This window comes from Corvus brachyrhynchos, unplaced genomic scaffold (genome assembly GCF_000691975.1).
Source record: "Corvus brachyrhynchos isolate BGI_N302 unplaced genomic scaffold, ASM69197v1 scaffold26, whole genome shotgun sequence".
NCBI classification, from domain to species: domain Eukaryota; kingdom Metazoa; phylum Chordata; class Aves; order Passeriformes; family Corvidae; genus Corvus; species Corvus brachyrhynchos.
Window position 1 is genome coordinate 4974444 of NW_008239324.1, and position 16524 is coordinate 4990967.

At 57.5% G+C, this 16524-nt stretch overlaps 1 protein-coding gene across 1 annotated transcript in view; it reads left to right on the forward strand.

Moving 5' to 3' along the window:
* Positions 1-18: 18 nt before the first annotated feature.
* The window catches only part of CARMIL2 (capping protein regulator and myosin 1 linker 2), a 22748-nt gene continuing 6242 nt past the window's right edge, over positions 19-16524 (forward strand). Inside the window, exons 1-30 of the mRNA XM_017740803.1 lie at positions 19-165; positions 1369-1460; positions 1583-1633; positions 1925-1984; positions 3259-3380; positions 3734-3831; positions 4433-4503; positions 5118-5191; positions 6320-6395; positions 6472-6560; positions 6700-6794; positions 6950-7036; positions 7232-7341; positions 7705-7782; positions 7896-7972; positions 8065-8169; positions 8388-8457; positions 8624-8705; positions 9286-9382; positions 9664-9721; positions 10253-10425; positions 11111-11179; positions 11815-11908; positions 11981-12076; positions 12696-12818; positions 13774-13887; positions 14021-14196; positions 14696-14783; positions 15217-15333; positions 15821-16025. Coding sequence (XP_017596292.1) covers positions 126-165; positions 1369-1460; positions 1583-1633; positions 1925-1984; positions 3259-3380; positions 3734-3831; positions 4433-4503; positions 5118-5191; positions 6320-6395; positions 6472-6560; positions 6700-6794; positions 6950-7036; positions 7232-7341; positions 7705-7782; positions 7896-7972; positions 8065-8169; positions 8388-8457; positions 8624-8705; positions 9286-9382; positions 9664-9721; positions 10253-10425; positions 11111-11179; positions 11815-11908; positions 11981-12076; positions 12696-12818; positions 13774-13887; positions 14021-14196; positions 14696-14783; positions 15217-15333; positions 15821-16025 — 2887 coding nt within the window. The 5' untranslated portion in view covers positions 19-125. The remainder of the gene's footprint in view (positions 166-1368; positions 1461-1582; positions 1634-1924; positions 1985-3258; positions 3381-3733; positions 3832-4432; positions 4504-5117; positions 5192-6319; positions 6396-6471; positions 6561-6699; positions 6795-6949; positions 7037-7231; positions 7342-7704; positions 7783-7895; positions 7973-8064; positions 8170-8387; positions 8458-8623; positions 8706-9285; positions 9383-9663; positions 9722-10252; positions 10426-11110; positions 11180-11814; positions 11909-11980; positions 12077-12695; positions 12819-13773; positions 13888-14020; positions 14197-14695; positions 14784-15216; positions 15334-15820; positions 16026-16524) is intronic.

Below are 16524 nucleotides of genomic sequence, written 5' to 3' on the forward strand. Positions count from 1 at the left end.
CTGGCAGCCCTCGCTGCCGGTTGGTAACCTCGGCGCTTCCTCCCGGCAGGGTGCCTTTCCCGCGGCGCCCAAGGATGCTGCCCTGACACCCGCATACCCGGGCAGGTGTCCCCGTGGTCCCAATCATGGCTGCGTCCCCGGGAGGGATCCCTGCTGAGCTGCAAGGTAAGCATCGCCCGCCGCCGCGCTGCCGGGGCATCGCTGCCACATGGAAAGCACCCGTACGGGGCCTGCTTGGCCCCAATTTGCCTCGCTGGGGTTGGCAGAGCTGCTTTTGGCTCCCTCAGCAGCAGCAGCTGAGGTTCAGGGGGGTCCAAGCAGTGTCTGGGGTTTCTTCTTGTCCACAAAATTCATTTGCCTGAGGATGGAGCTTGGACCAAGAGCATCCCCAGACAACCTGGCTCCTCAAGGATGGGATTCTGCACAGCTCAAGCTGCCAGGTTTGTGGGTGCAGCTTGGTGCTGCTCAGTCCCATGGGCTGGGGTTGCTCTGGCCATTTGGGGGGTCCCCGGCAGCTCCCCAGGAAGGCACAGCCTGCAGCTCAGCATGGGGGGCTGTGAAGTACCACTGCTCATAGCCGCCTCTTGGCTGATTGAAAAAGCAGAAGGCCACAGACATCTCGGGGTCCTTCAGCCTCATCAGCCCCACCGAGGCTTGCAGTGAGGTGGGAAGGAGCTGAGTCGCCGTGTCCCCACAACCTCAGGTCCTGGCTCTACCAGGATGGGACCCTAGAGACACGTGGCTCAAGCCCCTGGACCCGCAGGGCTCGGTGTCATTGTGAGAGCCTGGTTTGCTCTGCACAGTGATGGACAGCTGTGGTTTTGGTTCTGTTTCTCCCAGTGAGAGGCATGAATCAGGCAGGCAGGGAGGTGGTGCTCAAGGCAGGAGCAATGCTCACAGTGGCCCAGTGACCGTGGGAGTGACCCGTCTGTGAACTTGGGGAGGTTGGCACATGTGACCACCCTGGCTGCTCTGTGGACAGGATGGACTTGTGACCAGTTGCTCCCCAGTGGTAAATTTGGACAGGAAGTAAGAGAAATCAGGACTCTCTTGTCACTTAGTGCCACCTCCCAGTGGGTGAGGCAGCACAGGCAGTGTGAACCAGAGACCCCAAAGCCCTGTGCTTGGTTTGAGGCTGTGGCAGAATTTGGGGAGGTGGGTGCATCACCTGAGCATCACCTGAGCAGCGAAGAGGACTCACAGCTGGTGAAGTGTGTGGTTTGTCAGAGAGCAACCAGGGTCTGACTGTCAGGTGTGGAGGGAGAGATGGTTCAGGTGGGGACGGTATCCCCGAGGGCAGCAGGGCATGTGGGAGAGGACCAAGGTGACTTCAGCCACCTCATTTGATGCGGACATTGGTCTTTTCAGAGGGCATCACCGCCTTCCTGGGGACAAAGAAGGTGCTCCTGGTGCTGAGCATCCAGCTGCAGGTGAAATCCAAGTATGACGACTTTATCTTGGTATGTGCAAAGTCCAGCCTGGTTCCCACTTTCCTGGTTTCCCCGGGAAGCTGTTTCACAGCTGCAGTGAGGGACAGGGGTGACTCCCATGTCACCATGGTCCCTTGTCACACCTTGCCTAGGTCCTGACACCCTGGCGAGCCTATGTGCTGCCTGTGATGCTGCAAGTGAGGGTAAGTGTGGGGACCCTGTGCCATGGTGCAGCCCTGTGGTTCCTGGCGGGGCTTGGGGCACCGAGGTGAGTGACCCACGAGTCACCTGGGCCACTGGGTCTGGGAAGCCCTCAAGAGCAGGATGAGGAAAGGAATGGGGGGAAGGGGAGGGGGTCTTGTTTGGAGGGTGGTGGAGGGTGGGGCCAAGGCCAAGCACTATTTGAGGCATGGGGAAGTGTGGGAGTTGATGTTAACCCTTGGGTTTCCTTTCTCCATCAGCACTTGGGCTGATCCTACTCCTCTGACCCACAGGTTCACAGCAGCTTCAGCTTCCTGGAGGTGAGGGAGATGACGGTCCAAGAGCCCAGTGTGGTGAGTGGCACCCGCAACTGGGACAAACACAACCTGGGCATTACTTCACCTTCTTCCCGCTGCCCCATGGCAAACCCTGGTCCGGAGCCCACCACAGGGTCTGGGGGTGTTCTGGTCCCCCACTGCACATTGAGAGTCACCTCAGGGTTGATCCCTGAGAGCTCCACAGGGAACTTGTCCCTGTTCCTCCTCTAAAGAAATCCTCTTACGGCCTCATGAGAGGTTCTGCTCCGGAGCTGGATGTGCAGGGAGGCACCCAGGGGTGCTGGGTGGGTGCTTGCACTTGTTCCCCTCTGGCATCCACAGACAGTGCCTGGGCATGGCACCTCGCACTCCGCAGGGACAAGGTGACAAACGGCTGCAGGCTTACCAAGGTGAAGACAAATTTAGCAGGAGGGTGTTTTAAACCCCGTTAATCCTCTTAGAGAGAGGCAGGCACCTAGGGCAGATGTGGCAGTGGGAACCGTGGAAGAGAGGATCTGGATATCAAGGCTTGGACATATTGACCGAAACAAGGCTGTGGTCCTTGCTAACCTCTTGTCTGGTCCTTGCTAACCCCCTGTCTGGCTTTTTCTTGTTAAAGCATCATCAGCCACCATGGCCTCAGCCTCCACACGGGGTTTCTGCTGCTCAGCAGGCTGCGTGGCTGAGCTCCGGGAGAGAACTGAAGGAGCTGGGCAGAGACAGAAGGGTGCAGGGGGTTGAAACCTCAGGGTGGAGGAGGGCAAGACATCTGACCGCGATGTGGAAAGCCCAGGGATTGTTAATGTGCAGGCAGTCCCACGCTCTCCTGCCTCCACAGCCCTGGGCACTGGCGGAAGCACCATCCTCGCGCGATGCCAGCAGATAATTGTCATCTTGCTCCCACGCCTCAATCAGTGTGTAATTAAATCAGGGAGCATGTTGCCATGGGATTTTTTTTTTTCCTGGTAGGAACCATAAGCTAAAAAAGCCCCAAACCTCGATTAAAAAAATTTAGGGAGGAAACCTCCATCCTCCAGCTGTGGCAGGCAGAGACAAGGCTGTTCTCACCCCACTGCATTGGGCTGCCTCTGCATCAGCTTAAGCTGAATTTTCAGGAGGTTTATGCCTTATTCTGGCACACAAATGTATTTTATCCTAAATTCCTGGTGCTCACAGCATTCCCTGCGCTTATGGTGCTCCAACTGGGTTGGCAGTGAGGAGCTGATGGCTGTCACCATCATGTCTCGGGGCTTGGGGACGCTGTGTGCTGCCAGCTCACTCAGGCATCTCTCGTCCTTTGGACCCTGCAGGTTGTCATAGAAACAGATGCAGCGTCTTATGCCTTCCGGTTCATGTCCTTGGATGATTTGGAGCAAGTTGTTATCCATGTCACCATGTCACTTAAGAAAGTCTTTCCAGACTCATCCCTTGGGTAAGGGTCTTCTGCTCCCCAGGGGTGGTTGTGTAGGTACCAGAGCAACCCCTTTGCCCAGAAAAGCCCCAAATCATAGAATCCTGGAAGGGTTTGGGTTGGAACAAACCGTAAGCATCATCTAGTTCCAACCCACCTGCCATGAACCAGGACACCTGCAGCTAGAAAATCCCAAATATAGGACGGGTGCACAACAGTGCTTTTAGCAGGAGTAAAACACATGGATGGAGGTGAGACCCTGCTCCCTGATTGAATATTTTTACCCACCCTACACACAAGGGTTGTAGCTAAGCATAAAGTGGTGGGGATGCTCTCCTGGCCCATCCTGACATACGCCTCTGCTCCCTCCCCAGGACGCTGCTCAAGAACTGCCCCCCCAGCCTGTATGAGAGGATCCAGCAGATCACAGACTCACTGGAGGAAATGCTGCAGAGCAACCCTGGGCCTTGTGGTAAGTCCTGCCATAACCTCCCTCAGGCAGGACCAGGAGGGCTGGAGCACCCTGGGGACTATTCCAGCCCTGCATCCATCAACACCAGCTCTGCTGACTGCCCCCACTCTGCTGGCAGGGCACCCGTGGTGGCTTTGATCAGATGGAGCCCTGCTACTGGGGTCTGCTGTCCACCAGCCCACCCCATCCCACGGGGCAGGAGCAGGTTTGAGGGGAGGTAGCTCCCCAGAAAGGAGCAGGACAGTGGGCAATGATGCTCTGTATCTACCTGTGAGAACCTGTAGCTGTGGATGCTTCTACCCACCTCATATGGCACCACTGCAGAGCCAGGAGCTTTTCCTGTAGCCTGGTCTGGAGCAGGATACCTCCATTATCACCACAGCAATGTGCCTGGCCTGGTACCCACACAGATCAAGCAAAGCAAGCTAAAGCCACCATTTTGGGGCTGACAGTAGATCTCTCTCCCCTTTGAGGAGGGAAGGGGGAGCCCTCAGCATCCCTTCTGAGTCCCTGTCATCCCTCTCCTGTTTCCCACTCTCCCCAAGTTCTCCTCCGTGTTCCCATGGGAAGGTCTGCCCCCAAGACTGCCTTCTCTTCGCAGGGGGGTTTTCAGAGACCTACGCTGCTCTGTGTGACTACAATGGCTTTGCCTTCCGTGAGGAGATCCAGTGGGTAAGCTGGTCCATCCCCTGCGTGCAGGCAGTGGCAGTGTGTCACTTGGTGTGCAGGGAACCAGGGTGCTCGTGGGTGCCTCATGGAGCTGCTGTGGCTGGGGCAGCCCAGATCTGGGAACTGCAGCTTCGCCTGGCTTGAGTGCCCCCTGCTCCTTGGTGGGCTGGAATCAAAGTGCAGGTGGGAGAGGGGTGTCTTGGGCCAGGTTGTTTCCCAGACTGTGACCTAAGGAGAGCCCCTGGAAATCTTGCTGGGTGTCCTAGTAGAGGAGAATCCTGCTGGGACCCAGCCATAGCAGGACCTGCTGTTCCCCCTTCCTCTGGACACTGATCCCAGCCCCCTCTCCCCACACCTCGCTCCCACCAGCCTGGGGTGCGTTGCCTTCTGACCATTCCCTGCAGAAGTTGTCCAAGACCCACCAATCTGTCCCACCAAGCTGGGACATGTCCCCTGCCAGCCAGAGCACTGGGGAAGGTTTTGGACTTGGGGTTTAGGCAAGGGATTCCCCAGAAGGGAGGCCCCATGGGCTCAGCTCCCTCCAGCAGCACCAGGCACCTGAGCCCTCCCCAGGACTCAGTGCTGAGCCTGATCCATGTGTCCATCCTTCTGGGAAGGATGTGGACAACATTTATCACAGCCAGGACTGCCGGGAGTTCAACCTGCTGGACTTCAGCCACCTGGAGAGCCGGTGAGTCCCCCAGCCGTGCTGCCTGCAGTGTCCCATGCCACTCCAGCACTCACCCTCATTCTCCCTGTCCCTACTAGGGGGCCCAACACGCTCTTCTGTCCATGTTGGAAGCTTTTATAGCTTACATGCTCCAGGGGTGCCACATCTGCAGCCTGACACTCACCCACACCAAACATGCTGTGCCCTGTCCCATGGGGCAGCAGCTGAGAGTCCAGGCAGCCTCTGTTCATTTTTAACTCTTAGATCAGCCTGGGAGCTGTTTATGGGGCTGAAAACCCAACGTCACGGCCGCTTCTCGCAGCTCGTGGCTGTCAGGTGTTTCCCTATGCAAAGCAGCCGGTGCCGCTCTCCACCCCGAAACTTGCACTGCTCCCTACCAGCCCCCCCAGAGATCTGTTATAGCCTTGTTATCACCTGATTATAATCTGACAGTGGGGCCCTGAGCTCCAGCTGTGCCTGGCATTCTCCCTGTGGGGCTCAGCCATGTCTCCATCCCAAGAAAGATGGAACAAGGGCTCAGCTGTCAGGGGAGGCAACAGCCAGGCTGGGCTGCAGCAAGTCAAAGTTCTGGGTTGAGTGTTTTGGGGAACAGGGGATCTGTGTTCAGCTGGCCAAAAAGGAGACGGTTTTAGAGATTTCTTTGGATGAGGAAGTAAAAAAGAAACTTGTTTCTATTCAAGCAAAACCTGTGGTGTTGCTCACATGAGAGCCCAGAGTTAAAAAGAGTTTAAAACCCTGAGGTTTAGATAGAAGCATGCAAATATTTTGATTCATTTTATTTTCCCCAAGGGAATAATCTGGGGAAGATGATCGGTACCTGTGGGTTGCTTTAAAGCCACAGTCCCCAGTCCTGTTCTGTTGAACGTTGTGTTGGGGCACATTGAGGGTGGGTGTCTTGGAGCATCCCAGGGTTCGGTCAGTTGGAACACCTCGGGTTTGGATGTGTTGGGCCACCACGGGGTGGGTGTGCTCTGGCATCCTGGGTGTCTTGGGGCACTCCAGGTATCTTGGGGCACCCTGGGGCTGGATGTCTTGGGATAGCCCCCAGCTGGGTGTTTTGGGTCACCCATTTGGGACCAGCCTTGGCTCATCCTGGCCCTTGACTCTCTCATCCCTCTCATGCTGCAGGGATGTGGCGCTGAGTGTCGCTGCTTTGTCCTTCAACCTGTGGTTCACCAAGCTCTCCTGCAAGGACTTCAGGCTGGTGAGTGCCGGTGCCGTGGCTCTGGGTGCACCGGAGGTAGCCGGGTTCCTAGAAAGGCTTTCTTCTTCCCTGCCAGAATCAGGAGATTTCAGAGCAGCTGCTCTACATGCTCAGCAAATCGGTGACATTGGAGGAGCTGGTGCTGGAGAACAGTGGGTTGAAAGCGTAAGTGAAGGTGGTGTAAGGCAGCAATGAGCTGGGTCTTGGCAGCCTGGTGGCATGGTCTGTAAGGCTACAGGGTTGGTGGCTGTGTTTCCTGGAGGTGTCCAAACCTTGCTCAGATGGGTGACCCTTCTCCCCACAGTGACTTTGTGCAGAGGATGGCCCAGGTGCTCAGCAGCCATCCCGACTCCGTCCTGCACACCATCAACCTTGCTGGCAACCAGCTGGAAGACAGAGGTACTCAAATCCTGGGCTGGGATGAGTTTACACCCACAAAAACTGATGTTCAGATCCCACCAGCAGCTGCCTCCTGTCCTGGAGGCTGCAGCACAGGGTGGGATGGGCACCCAGCTGTGCCTGCACAGCCATTCAGGGCTCTCTGCTCTCATCAGGGGTCATTGCCTTCAGCCGGCACATGGAGAAGAGTCCCAAGGGTTTGCAGAGCCTCAGCTTGGCCAGGACAATGCTCACAGCCAAAGGTACAGCCCAGGTGCCCTTGCCCCCCTCCACAAAAGGAGTGACTGGAGGGGCTGCAAGGACACCCTGGAAAAGGCATCTTTGTGGATGCGATGTCCTGCTGCCCCAGCTGGAGGGAAGTTCCTTTGCTCTGCTCCACGGCTCTCCCCAGGGCGGGGGGCCTGTAGCCATCCCTCTCTCCCACTCTCTTCGAGCAGGGATGAGCACGTTATGCAAGGCCCTCACAGATAACAAAGCCATTGGATTCTCCCTCCGGCACTTGGACCTCTCTGGAAACCCTGGCACGCTGGCTGGGGATGACATCAGTGTGAGTTCACGTGCTGTTATGGGGTGACATCACTCAGACTCTGTCCCCAGTGTGGTTTGGATGGCTTGGGTCTCCTCTGGCCTGTGCCCTGCCCTGCAGCACCCCAGGGATGGGGACATCATGGCTGCAACTCCCCCCTGCCTGCCTGGGAGCAGATGGGGACACCCTGGGGACTTCCCCTTGTGGGAGTGTGGGAGATGCCATCTGGAGCAAGGATGTATCCCATGAGAGAGTGGGTTCCTGTGCGCAGGATTCACCCTGTGCTCAGCAGGAGGGAGGAGACAGGCTGGAGCTGGGATTCCAGGGCTGCAGGGTGCTGGGTGGGATTCAGGGGCAAAGCTGCTGAGCACCCTCTGCTCACAGAACCTGCAGAGCCTCCTCCGCCACTGCCACTCACTCTCCCACCTCAGCCTGGCTGGCACAGACTGTCCTTTGGATGCTGTGAGTACCATGCAGTGAGCCCTGCCCTCAGTCCCCCTCCATCCTCGGGCTTTGTGAGGGGCTGCAGCGCCTCTGGGTCCCCCTCCACATGGCTCACATCCCCACCCTGGCAGCTCTTTGGAGCCCTGCTCCATGGATCCCACACCAGCCTCATCCACCTGGATCTCTCCAAAAACGTGTACTCCCACAAGTAAGCCCTGGGATGGCGTGAGGGGGGTGTGGCACCCAGGGGGTGGCTGGTCCTGGGTGGCAGATGATCCATGTTGTGCCCATCCTTCTCAGGAGGGTGAAAACCATCTCCCCTGACATCAAGGAGTTTTTCAGCCAGGCCTGCTCCCTCAGGCACATCTCTCTGGCAGGTACCAAGCTGCCAGCCGACGTCGTAAGGTGAGGTTGGGCTGAGGGGAATGGATTAGGGGTGAGCATAGCCTGGGGAGGCCAGCCCAGGGGAGGATGGATGGAAGGGGCTGTGAGAGGCAGAGCTCTGGAAAGGATGCCTTCTCCAGCATCCCACTTCCACTGCCTGGAGCGCTGGGGGTTCCCCATGGCAGGTGCTGGTGCCCCCATTTCTTGCACTGATGGGGGGGCTTTGGTGACTTTTCCAGGGCATTGCTGCAAGGGCTGGCAGACAACAGTCACATCAGTGACCTGCACCTGGATCTTAGCAGCTGTGAGGTGAGGGTCCAGCAGCCATGGGCACCACCCCTCTGGCCATGCCACCACCCCTGGCACTGTGGCAGTGCGGGCAGGTCCGTGCCCTGTCTGACCTCCCCGAGAGCAGGACCTCGTTTGCAGGGCTCGCTGCCTCCTCTTGTACTGATGTCTTGCTGTTTCTTCCAAGCTGAGGTCAGCAGGAGCCCAAGTCATCCAGGATCTCATCCCCGATGCCAGCTCCATCAGTGACCTGGACTTGTCTGACAATGGTAGGTTGCTTTTTCCCAGCCTGGAGAAGATCTCCTCCATCTCTTGGACCATCATGTCCACTCACCCAGCACAGGGAGTCAGGTGATTTCTTTATGCCCTCCTGCCTCAGGACTTGCCAAAATCTCTTATTTCACACCTTTGTTGGTACAGTCCTCTTCAGTTCACTGAATCTGAAGTGGTCTCGTGTCGCTGGCTCAGGGTTTGAAGCACTGAAAGGGGTTCCCTGGGCAGAAACTCTTCCCACCACTCTGCAGGTGTTTGCAGCCTCTGCTGCCAACCTGGTCCTGCTGCGGCTTCCAAAGCCATGGGCAAGTGATCCTAATCATGACAAACATCACCTCTGCCAGTTGTTAATTTCACCTAGAAATTTCACTTCCCAGGGACCCCAGGTCTGCACAGGTCTTCTGTCTCCTTGGGGAAGCCAGGAAGGGAGGAAGATGCTCAGGATCTTCCCTGAGCATCTCCAACATCCCACTGTGGCAGCTTGGTGGCTCTGCAGGTCTCCTGCGAGGGGCCACCTTGGTGCCAGCTCTGTGGATTTGTTGGAGCATCTTGGTGGGAGTCTCCCATCTCCTGCAGGCTTTGACCCCGACATGGTGACACTGGTGCTCTCCATTGGCAGAAGCAAATCCATCAGGCACGTCTCCCTGGGGAAGAACTTCAATATCAAATCCAAGTGAGTGCAAAGCAGCAGCACCCAGGCTGGGAGCCATCCTGGAATGGTGCACCCACCGTGACTCTCTCTCCCCATCAAAAGCCCATGGGCTGGTAGGGATTGCCTGCCCACCCTGGCTGCTCCAACACAACAGGAAGGGGCACCATTGCCAGCACCTGGTGCAGAGTCAGAGACGGGTCATAGCCCAGGCAAGAGTGGGAGGGAGGACAGAGCTCTGCCAGCTGCATCTGTGGCCCCAGGGCATGCACAAGTAACCCCTACACACACCATCTCTCCCACAGGGAAGGTCTACTGGATGTCCTGCACCGCATTGTCCAGCTCACCCAGGAGGAGGATTGTGTGAGTCCAGCTTGCCCTCGGCCACCCCAACCATCCCATCCGTGCTCCTGGTCACCCTCTGCCACCTCTGTGCAGTCTCCATGCTGGGGTGCCATCCGGATCCCTCCCGCACAGCCTGGGAGCAATCCTCCCTCTCTCCCACTGCCATTCAAGTCCTTCTGCTTTTATTTTCCTCAGTCTGAAGCAGATGCTCAGACAGAGAAGTGGGAGCTGTTCCCATTCATCTGGGAAAACGGGAACCTGTGTCTGGCTAAAGGCATGGAGGAGACACTTGGTGTAACCTGGATTCAGCACAGCTTTCCCAAAAACCTCTCTTTTCTCCTTGCTGCCTGCCAGGCATCTGAGCTAAATCCAGCCTGTTGCCTAAGCACTCATTGCCTTCCTGTTTCTTGGGGTTCAGCATCACTTGGTCTCTCCAAAACCAGCACCATCCCAGAGGCTGCTGGACAGGGATGGAGGCTGTATCTGAAGGGTGACATGTACCTTGACATGTGTCCTGGCCACCTGGCCCCCTCCTTGTCCTTTTTCTAGCCTCTCCAGTCACTGTCTGTGGCTGAATCACGCCTCAAACTGGGAACCAATGTCCTGCTGAGTGCCCTGGGCAGTAACACCAGCCTCATCTCCCTGGACATCAGCGGCAACGCCATGGGGGACACGGGGGCCAAGATGCTCGCCAAGGCCCTGCAGATCAACACCAAGCTCAGGTAGCAGCAGCTCTGTAATATGCTGTGGGTGACCCTGTGCCAGGTGGCCCTGATATGATGGTTGTGATGCTGGTGCCATCAAAGGAGGCTTGTCAAGGCTCCTGGCAGCCATGGATGTGCTCCTGGACCACTCCTCGTACATGGTTGGATGCTTTGACTGTATTGTGCACCCATGGCAGTCATCTGGCAGTGCTGGCAGGGGACACGTGAAGGGCAAGAGAGCAGTTCAATGCCTGCCCTGGTGCTTACCAGCTCTTTTCCAGGCTCATGCACAGCCCAGCATGCTGCAGACAGACCTTTGCAGTCACTGCCCTTGCCTCATGCTCTGCCATCAGTTCCTAAAATGCCATTTTGGACCACACTGTGTACACAAAGCCAAAGCAGTGGTGTCTGCAGAGGACAGGGAATGGTGTTCAGCCCGGGCTGTTCCTCTGGGAGACATCTGTCCCTGCCTGCAGGATGGTGCCTGAATGTCCTTCCAGTCCTTCACTCCCTCCAGGCACCCACCTAATTTACAGCTCCCTGCAAAGTCCAAGTTTAGATTTTGGATACTGAAAATCATAATTTTTAACCCCATTTTTAGGCTCTCTGGTGCCTGGGGTCAGCCTTGGGCTGACTCTTGCCAGCACCCACCTCAGGGCAGTGTGGGTGTGGGCAGGGCTCACCCACGTCCTTCTTTTTGCAGAACCGTGGTTTGGGACAGGAACAACACAACTGCTCACGGGCTGCTGGAGGTGGCTCAAGCTTTGGAGAGGTAAGGAAGGAGCCTCTTGATCCTCCTGGCTTGCTACTGCCATGCAAAAGAGCCTCTGTCATCAGCATGTCACTGTCCCCAGGACCTTTTTAACCCTTGAACAGCAAGGCCTTGCATGTCCCAAGGGAGTTGGTCCACAACTCTGGTCCTGCAGCCAGCAAAGCAACCTGACACCCATCTGGTGATGGCACCTCCATTACCAACCTCAGGGACTCCCCTGGGCTCTGCATCCCAACCAGCACGGCCTCATGTCACCCAAGGAGCCCCCAGTGAGCACAGGGGGAGCTGCTGGTGGCAGTGATGTGATGTTCCTCTCCTCCCTGCCCATGACAGATGGGTAGAGGCTGTTCACCTGCTGAGCACACCCACCTCCAGGTCTGGTGTTTGGTTGTGCAGATCTCCGGAGGTCTGAAGAAAGAGGGACACATGGAAAGCCTGGGCAGGTGGTCACTGCCATCCCATCAGGGTTTGCTATGCCCAGAGTTTGGCCATCCCTTTCTCCAGGGCTGGACCTCGGGACAACGTCCAGGCTGCCGTTGGGTGGGCTCTGAACCTGTGTCATGTCTGCGGGGACATGAAGAGGGGGGATGAACCCTGGGTGCAGCAGCACCTGCTCACCCCACTGTGCCTCACAGGAATTACACGCTCAAGTCGATGCCGCTGCCGATGAGCGACGTGGCACAGGCCTATCGCAGCAACCCCGAGAGGACGGAGGAGGCCGTGCACAAGGTGGGGGGATGTGGGTTGGGGGATGCAGGGCCAGGTGCCACCATCACTGCTCATGGCCTCTTGCCTTTGCAGCTCCAATCCTGTCTGACGAGAAACCAGCTGCGGCAGACGCTGCCGGCGCAGACCTTCCGGCTGCAGCAGGGCATCCTCACCACCTCTTCCGAACAGGTTTGATGGACAAATTACTGCATGGGGCTGCTCCTCCCCTGCCCCAAACAACCCTGGCGTGCTCATGTGAGCTCTTCCAAGCAGCAAAACACCCTTTTAACCTTTCCTGAGTAGGCAGAGCAGATTGGAGGGATGGAACAGGTTGCTCAGAGAAATTGTGGACGCCAAATCTCTGAAAGTTCAAGTGTTCAAGGTTGAGCTTGGAGCAACCTGGTCTAGTGGAAGGTGTCCCTGACCATGGCAGGGGGGTTGGAATGGGAGGATGTTTAAGATCTCTTCCAACCCACACCATTTCATGGTTCTGTGGTGAGGGTGGGGGCGGATGGAAAGCAGATCTCCTGGAATCCTGCTAACTGCATCCATGCATTTCATGCATATGCACTGCTGAGATAACTTGCTGCTATGCTAACCTATACAGTGTGTTCCTACCCCCTGTGCACTCTTGCCAGCAAATCCCAGCCATGTGGCATCCCTGATTATTAGGCAGGGATGCTCTGGGAGGCTGGAACCTGCCCGTTCCCCCTCTGAGCGCACACTTCTCTGGGAAAGTCACAGCAAGGAGGGGAACTGGCAGTGCTGCTCCAGCGTCGGCACATGACGCAGCCTCTCTGTGCTCCAGATGGTGAATGAGATCTGCCTGAGTGTGCAGAAGCACGTTGACATCCTGAGCACCTGCACGGGGAGGGAGGTGGAGACCGACATCCTCTGCGCTGAGGAGGCCATCAGGAATCTCTCTGTCAGCGTGAGTCCACTTCGTGGGAAACCCCCTCAGCTCACCCGGAGTCCATTCGGGATCGAAGCGGGGCATTGATTAGTTAATGACATCATTAACCAGCAGCCAGGGAATTCCAGAATGTCGATGCAACGGATGCACACCACTGAGCACTTGCAAATGTTAAAGAACAGATGAGAATTTCTGAATTCCCTTCTAGAACAAAGATCAAAGTGTTCTTAGTCCCCTTGTCCCAGAGACACACAGCTGTGCACACCCCCCACAGGGGTTACAACCCCCTTTTCCTCTGGCATCCCATGCTCACACGTCCCTCCTTGGGAGAGATGGGTGCTCCAGCTGTGAGCACACCCTGCAACCCACAGATGCCCACACTGGTGAGAAACCTCCCTGAATCCCTGAGGGTCCCTCCCTGCAGCACCTTCATCCTGCCCCAGCAATGAGAATGCTCCATCAGCCCATGACAAAATCCACTGTGTTGGCTTGGCAGCTCCTGGCTCTGTCAGACCTGGTTTGATCTTCTTGGTCTCGGTTCTCTCTCCCCACTGCACTTTTTCCACCTCCTCCTCTACTTATCTTCAAACCATCTCCTTTCCCCTTTTCCCCAATTCTCTGGCACCCGCCTGGTTACTTAATCTGGCAGAGATAGGATTTAAGAAGACAGTACTAACGTTGGAAAGGTGGTGAAAGGGTTGGGTAAGGATCTCCCCGATGCAGGTAGCAACGTAGTGGGGTGCAAGAGGGGAAGGAGAGTCAGTGGGTGGTGGGGAGAAATTGAGGGGACACAGGGATTCTGAGGGATGAGGATGCCCAAACCTGGCCCAGCAAAGCCAAAAGATGGCCAAACCTGGCCCAGCTGGTGCAGGTGATGCTCTTCCATGGGGCAGCCATGGGCGCAGGGTGTGCATGGAAGTATGGGAAGGGAAGATGAGGTGACATGGGATGATCCACACCGTCTCTCTTCCAGATCCTGCCGCTCTTGTATGAGGCAGGAAACACCCCGTACCAGAACGGCAAGCTGCAGCACAAGCTGGAGTGTCTCATGGAGGAAGCATCACAGACCTGCAGCCGGGAAATCCAGGTGGGCACCCATGGACAGCACGGGGTGTTCATCAGCCTTGCCCATAAGGATAAGGGGGATGGTGTCTACTGAAAATCATGTGAATCCTGATAGAAAAGACACTGAAACTTCCACTTTCCTCCCCAAACCTCAGGCAATCATGCAGGCGGTGCTGGACACAGCGCACGGCCTGTGCCCAGCTGTGGTGCAGAAGAGCGGGGTCAGGGACCAGCTGGTCAATGCCATGTCGGAGAGGATCTGCCTCCAGGACCACCTCAGCCTCAGCGCTGTCCTGGACCAGATGGTCACTGATGTCTTCAGCAAGCTGAAGTGGGTGATGTGCTGTTCTTCCTTCTCACTCAGCCACTGGCACTGACCCGTGAGGCCAGAGGAGCATTCTGGGGGCTCCCTACCAACTTCTCCTCTCCCCACACTGTGGTAATAGTGGTGTGCTGGGCCCTGCTGCTGTGTTTTTCCAGCTGTGGCTTTGCTTCCTGCACGAGCTTGGATCCAGTTTGGATCTGTCCCTGGGGTGCTAGGGAGACCCATGGGGTGATGTTCCTGTGGGCACATCCCTTTGGCTGGCAGAGGGAGTGCTGACCATCAGCAAGGGGATGCATTTGGCGTTCTCCATCCCAGCCAGGGCCTATAAAAAACTGCTCTGGCAGCACAGACCCAGCGAGCTGCAGCACATGGGCATGTCCCAGGTGCCTCTCTGGGTGCCACAGCCAAGCATCCACCTCCTCAGCAAGGCTCTCCCTTGGGAGGTGGCCCCATGGTTTGCAGGGCTGGTGGGTGCTGGCCCTGAGAGCCGTCTTTCTGCTCCCAGTGAAATCAAGCTGTCCGTCACGGCTGCTGTGGCTGATTGCATTGTGGATGCCGTGCTGGGAGACCTGACCATCGCCCAGTACAAACTGGTGAGTGCTGGGGGCTGCCAGCACCTGTGGGAGGGGGATGTGGGGCTGGGATGCAGAATGGGGAGTCTGGGTACCCCAGCATTTTCCAGGTACCTGGGTGCCTATGCTGTGACCATGGATTTGCAGTCTGGGAAGCAGGGCAATTCCCACGCAGGCTGGTTTCCCTCCCAGGCAATCCTCTTCCCGTGCGGTCACAGCAACATCTGAGCAAAGTCCCAGTGCTGCTGCCGTGTGGTGGGGGCTGCTGGGGTGACGCCAGGCACCGGCCACTCCTGCAACAGGGCAGCTGCGCTGGGCTGGACGCAGGCTAATCAGGCCTAAATCCGCTCACAAATCCCAGCCGTGGGTAGGGAGCAGAGCAGCACAGAGCACAGAGGGCAGCCAAGCACGCTTCAGCCCCTGGGATAATTTAAGTGCTTCCTAATGGTTTTAGGCAGAGAGCCTCTCCAAGCAGGGGCTCGACCTCCTGGTGCTGCTGCCGGAGTCGGCTGAGGACGATGCCACCGCGCTGGCGAGGGGCAGGAATCCTCCGGACCTTGCTGCAGAGGAGGTAGGGTCCGGACCCGCTGCGGCCGCGTGATGCCTGCGGTATAACTGCCCTTTATCCGCCTTACCGGATGATGCCGGGCTTAACGCCGCGGCCTCTCCAGTGCACGCACCCCCCAGCACCCCCCAGAGCAGTGCTAAGGCAATTAGCGCTGGGAAATGGGACCATTAGCCTGCCAGGCCACGCTGCTGGCACCGGGAGCGTGTCCTTGTGGCGGCCCAGCTGCTTGTACCTTGTCCTACTGTTGCTGCTTTGGGACCTGGGATCCAGTGCCATGCATGGTCCTGGATGGGGAACTATCCAATCCAGCACCATGGGTAGTTTTGGAGCTGGGACAAGATGAGGAGGTGCATCCCTGGGAGCCTAGGGGTGAAGGAGGGATTGCAGCCATCACTGGGCAAAGCCTGGCTGGCTCCTGCTGCCGTGGGATACCTCTTGGCACAGCCAGCTTGTCCATGCTGGAGCTGCCACCGTGCCTCTCTCCCTGCAGTACAAGATGGCCCTGCGGAGGAGAAACAAGCATTTCAGGAGCATTCGGCCCACAGCAACTGTGAGAAGTAAGGTCACCGTGGAACTGTCCCTCTGCTGCGGCTCACTGTGGGCTGCGCTGCCTCCACGGGGCATGGCAGGGGCGGGGGGCTGGCAGTGCCCACCTGGGGACCTCGCGGTCAGAGCCCCCCATGTTGATGCCACGGGCTGAGGGCAGCAGGATCTGGACTCTTCAGAGAGCCTCTCCCAGTGCTGTGATTGGGGTCTGTGGGGGATGCTCACCTTGACCTTGCTCTTGTGCTGGTTTTGGGTCTCAGCTGGCTCAGTGCCCTCGGGCAGAAGGGTAAATACCCTGAACTCCCTCCCCACACAGCCAGGCAGGGGTGGGAGGTTTGTCTGTGACTGTGGGTGCCGTGACATCTCCCACAGCCAGCCCAGGGTTCACCCTGGGCATAGACATCACCCACTCACCCACCAGCCTCGGGGAGAAGATGCTGCCCGTGGGTTTCCCTTGCTGCTGGTGCTGCCCCCAGAGCCCTGCATGCCTGGGAGGGGGGTGAATCTCAGTTGGGGGGCACAGACAATGAGCTGCTGATGGGTGGCTGTGCTTTGGCTAAAGCAGAGCTCGTGCAGGCCAGCACCCAGCACCCCTGTGTCCCCAGGGGACCCCGATGTCCCTGAGCCCCGCAGCACCCTGCAGCACAT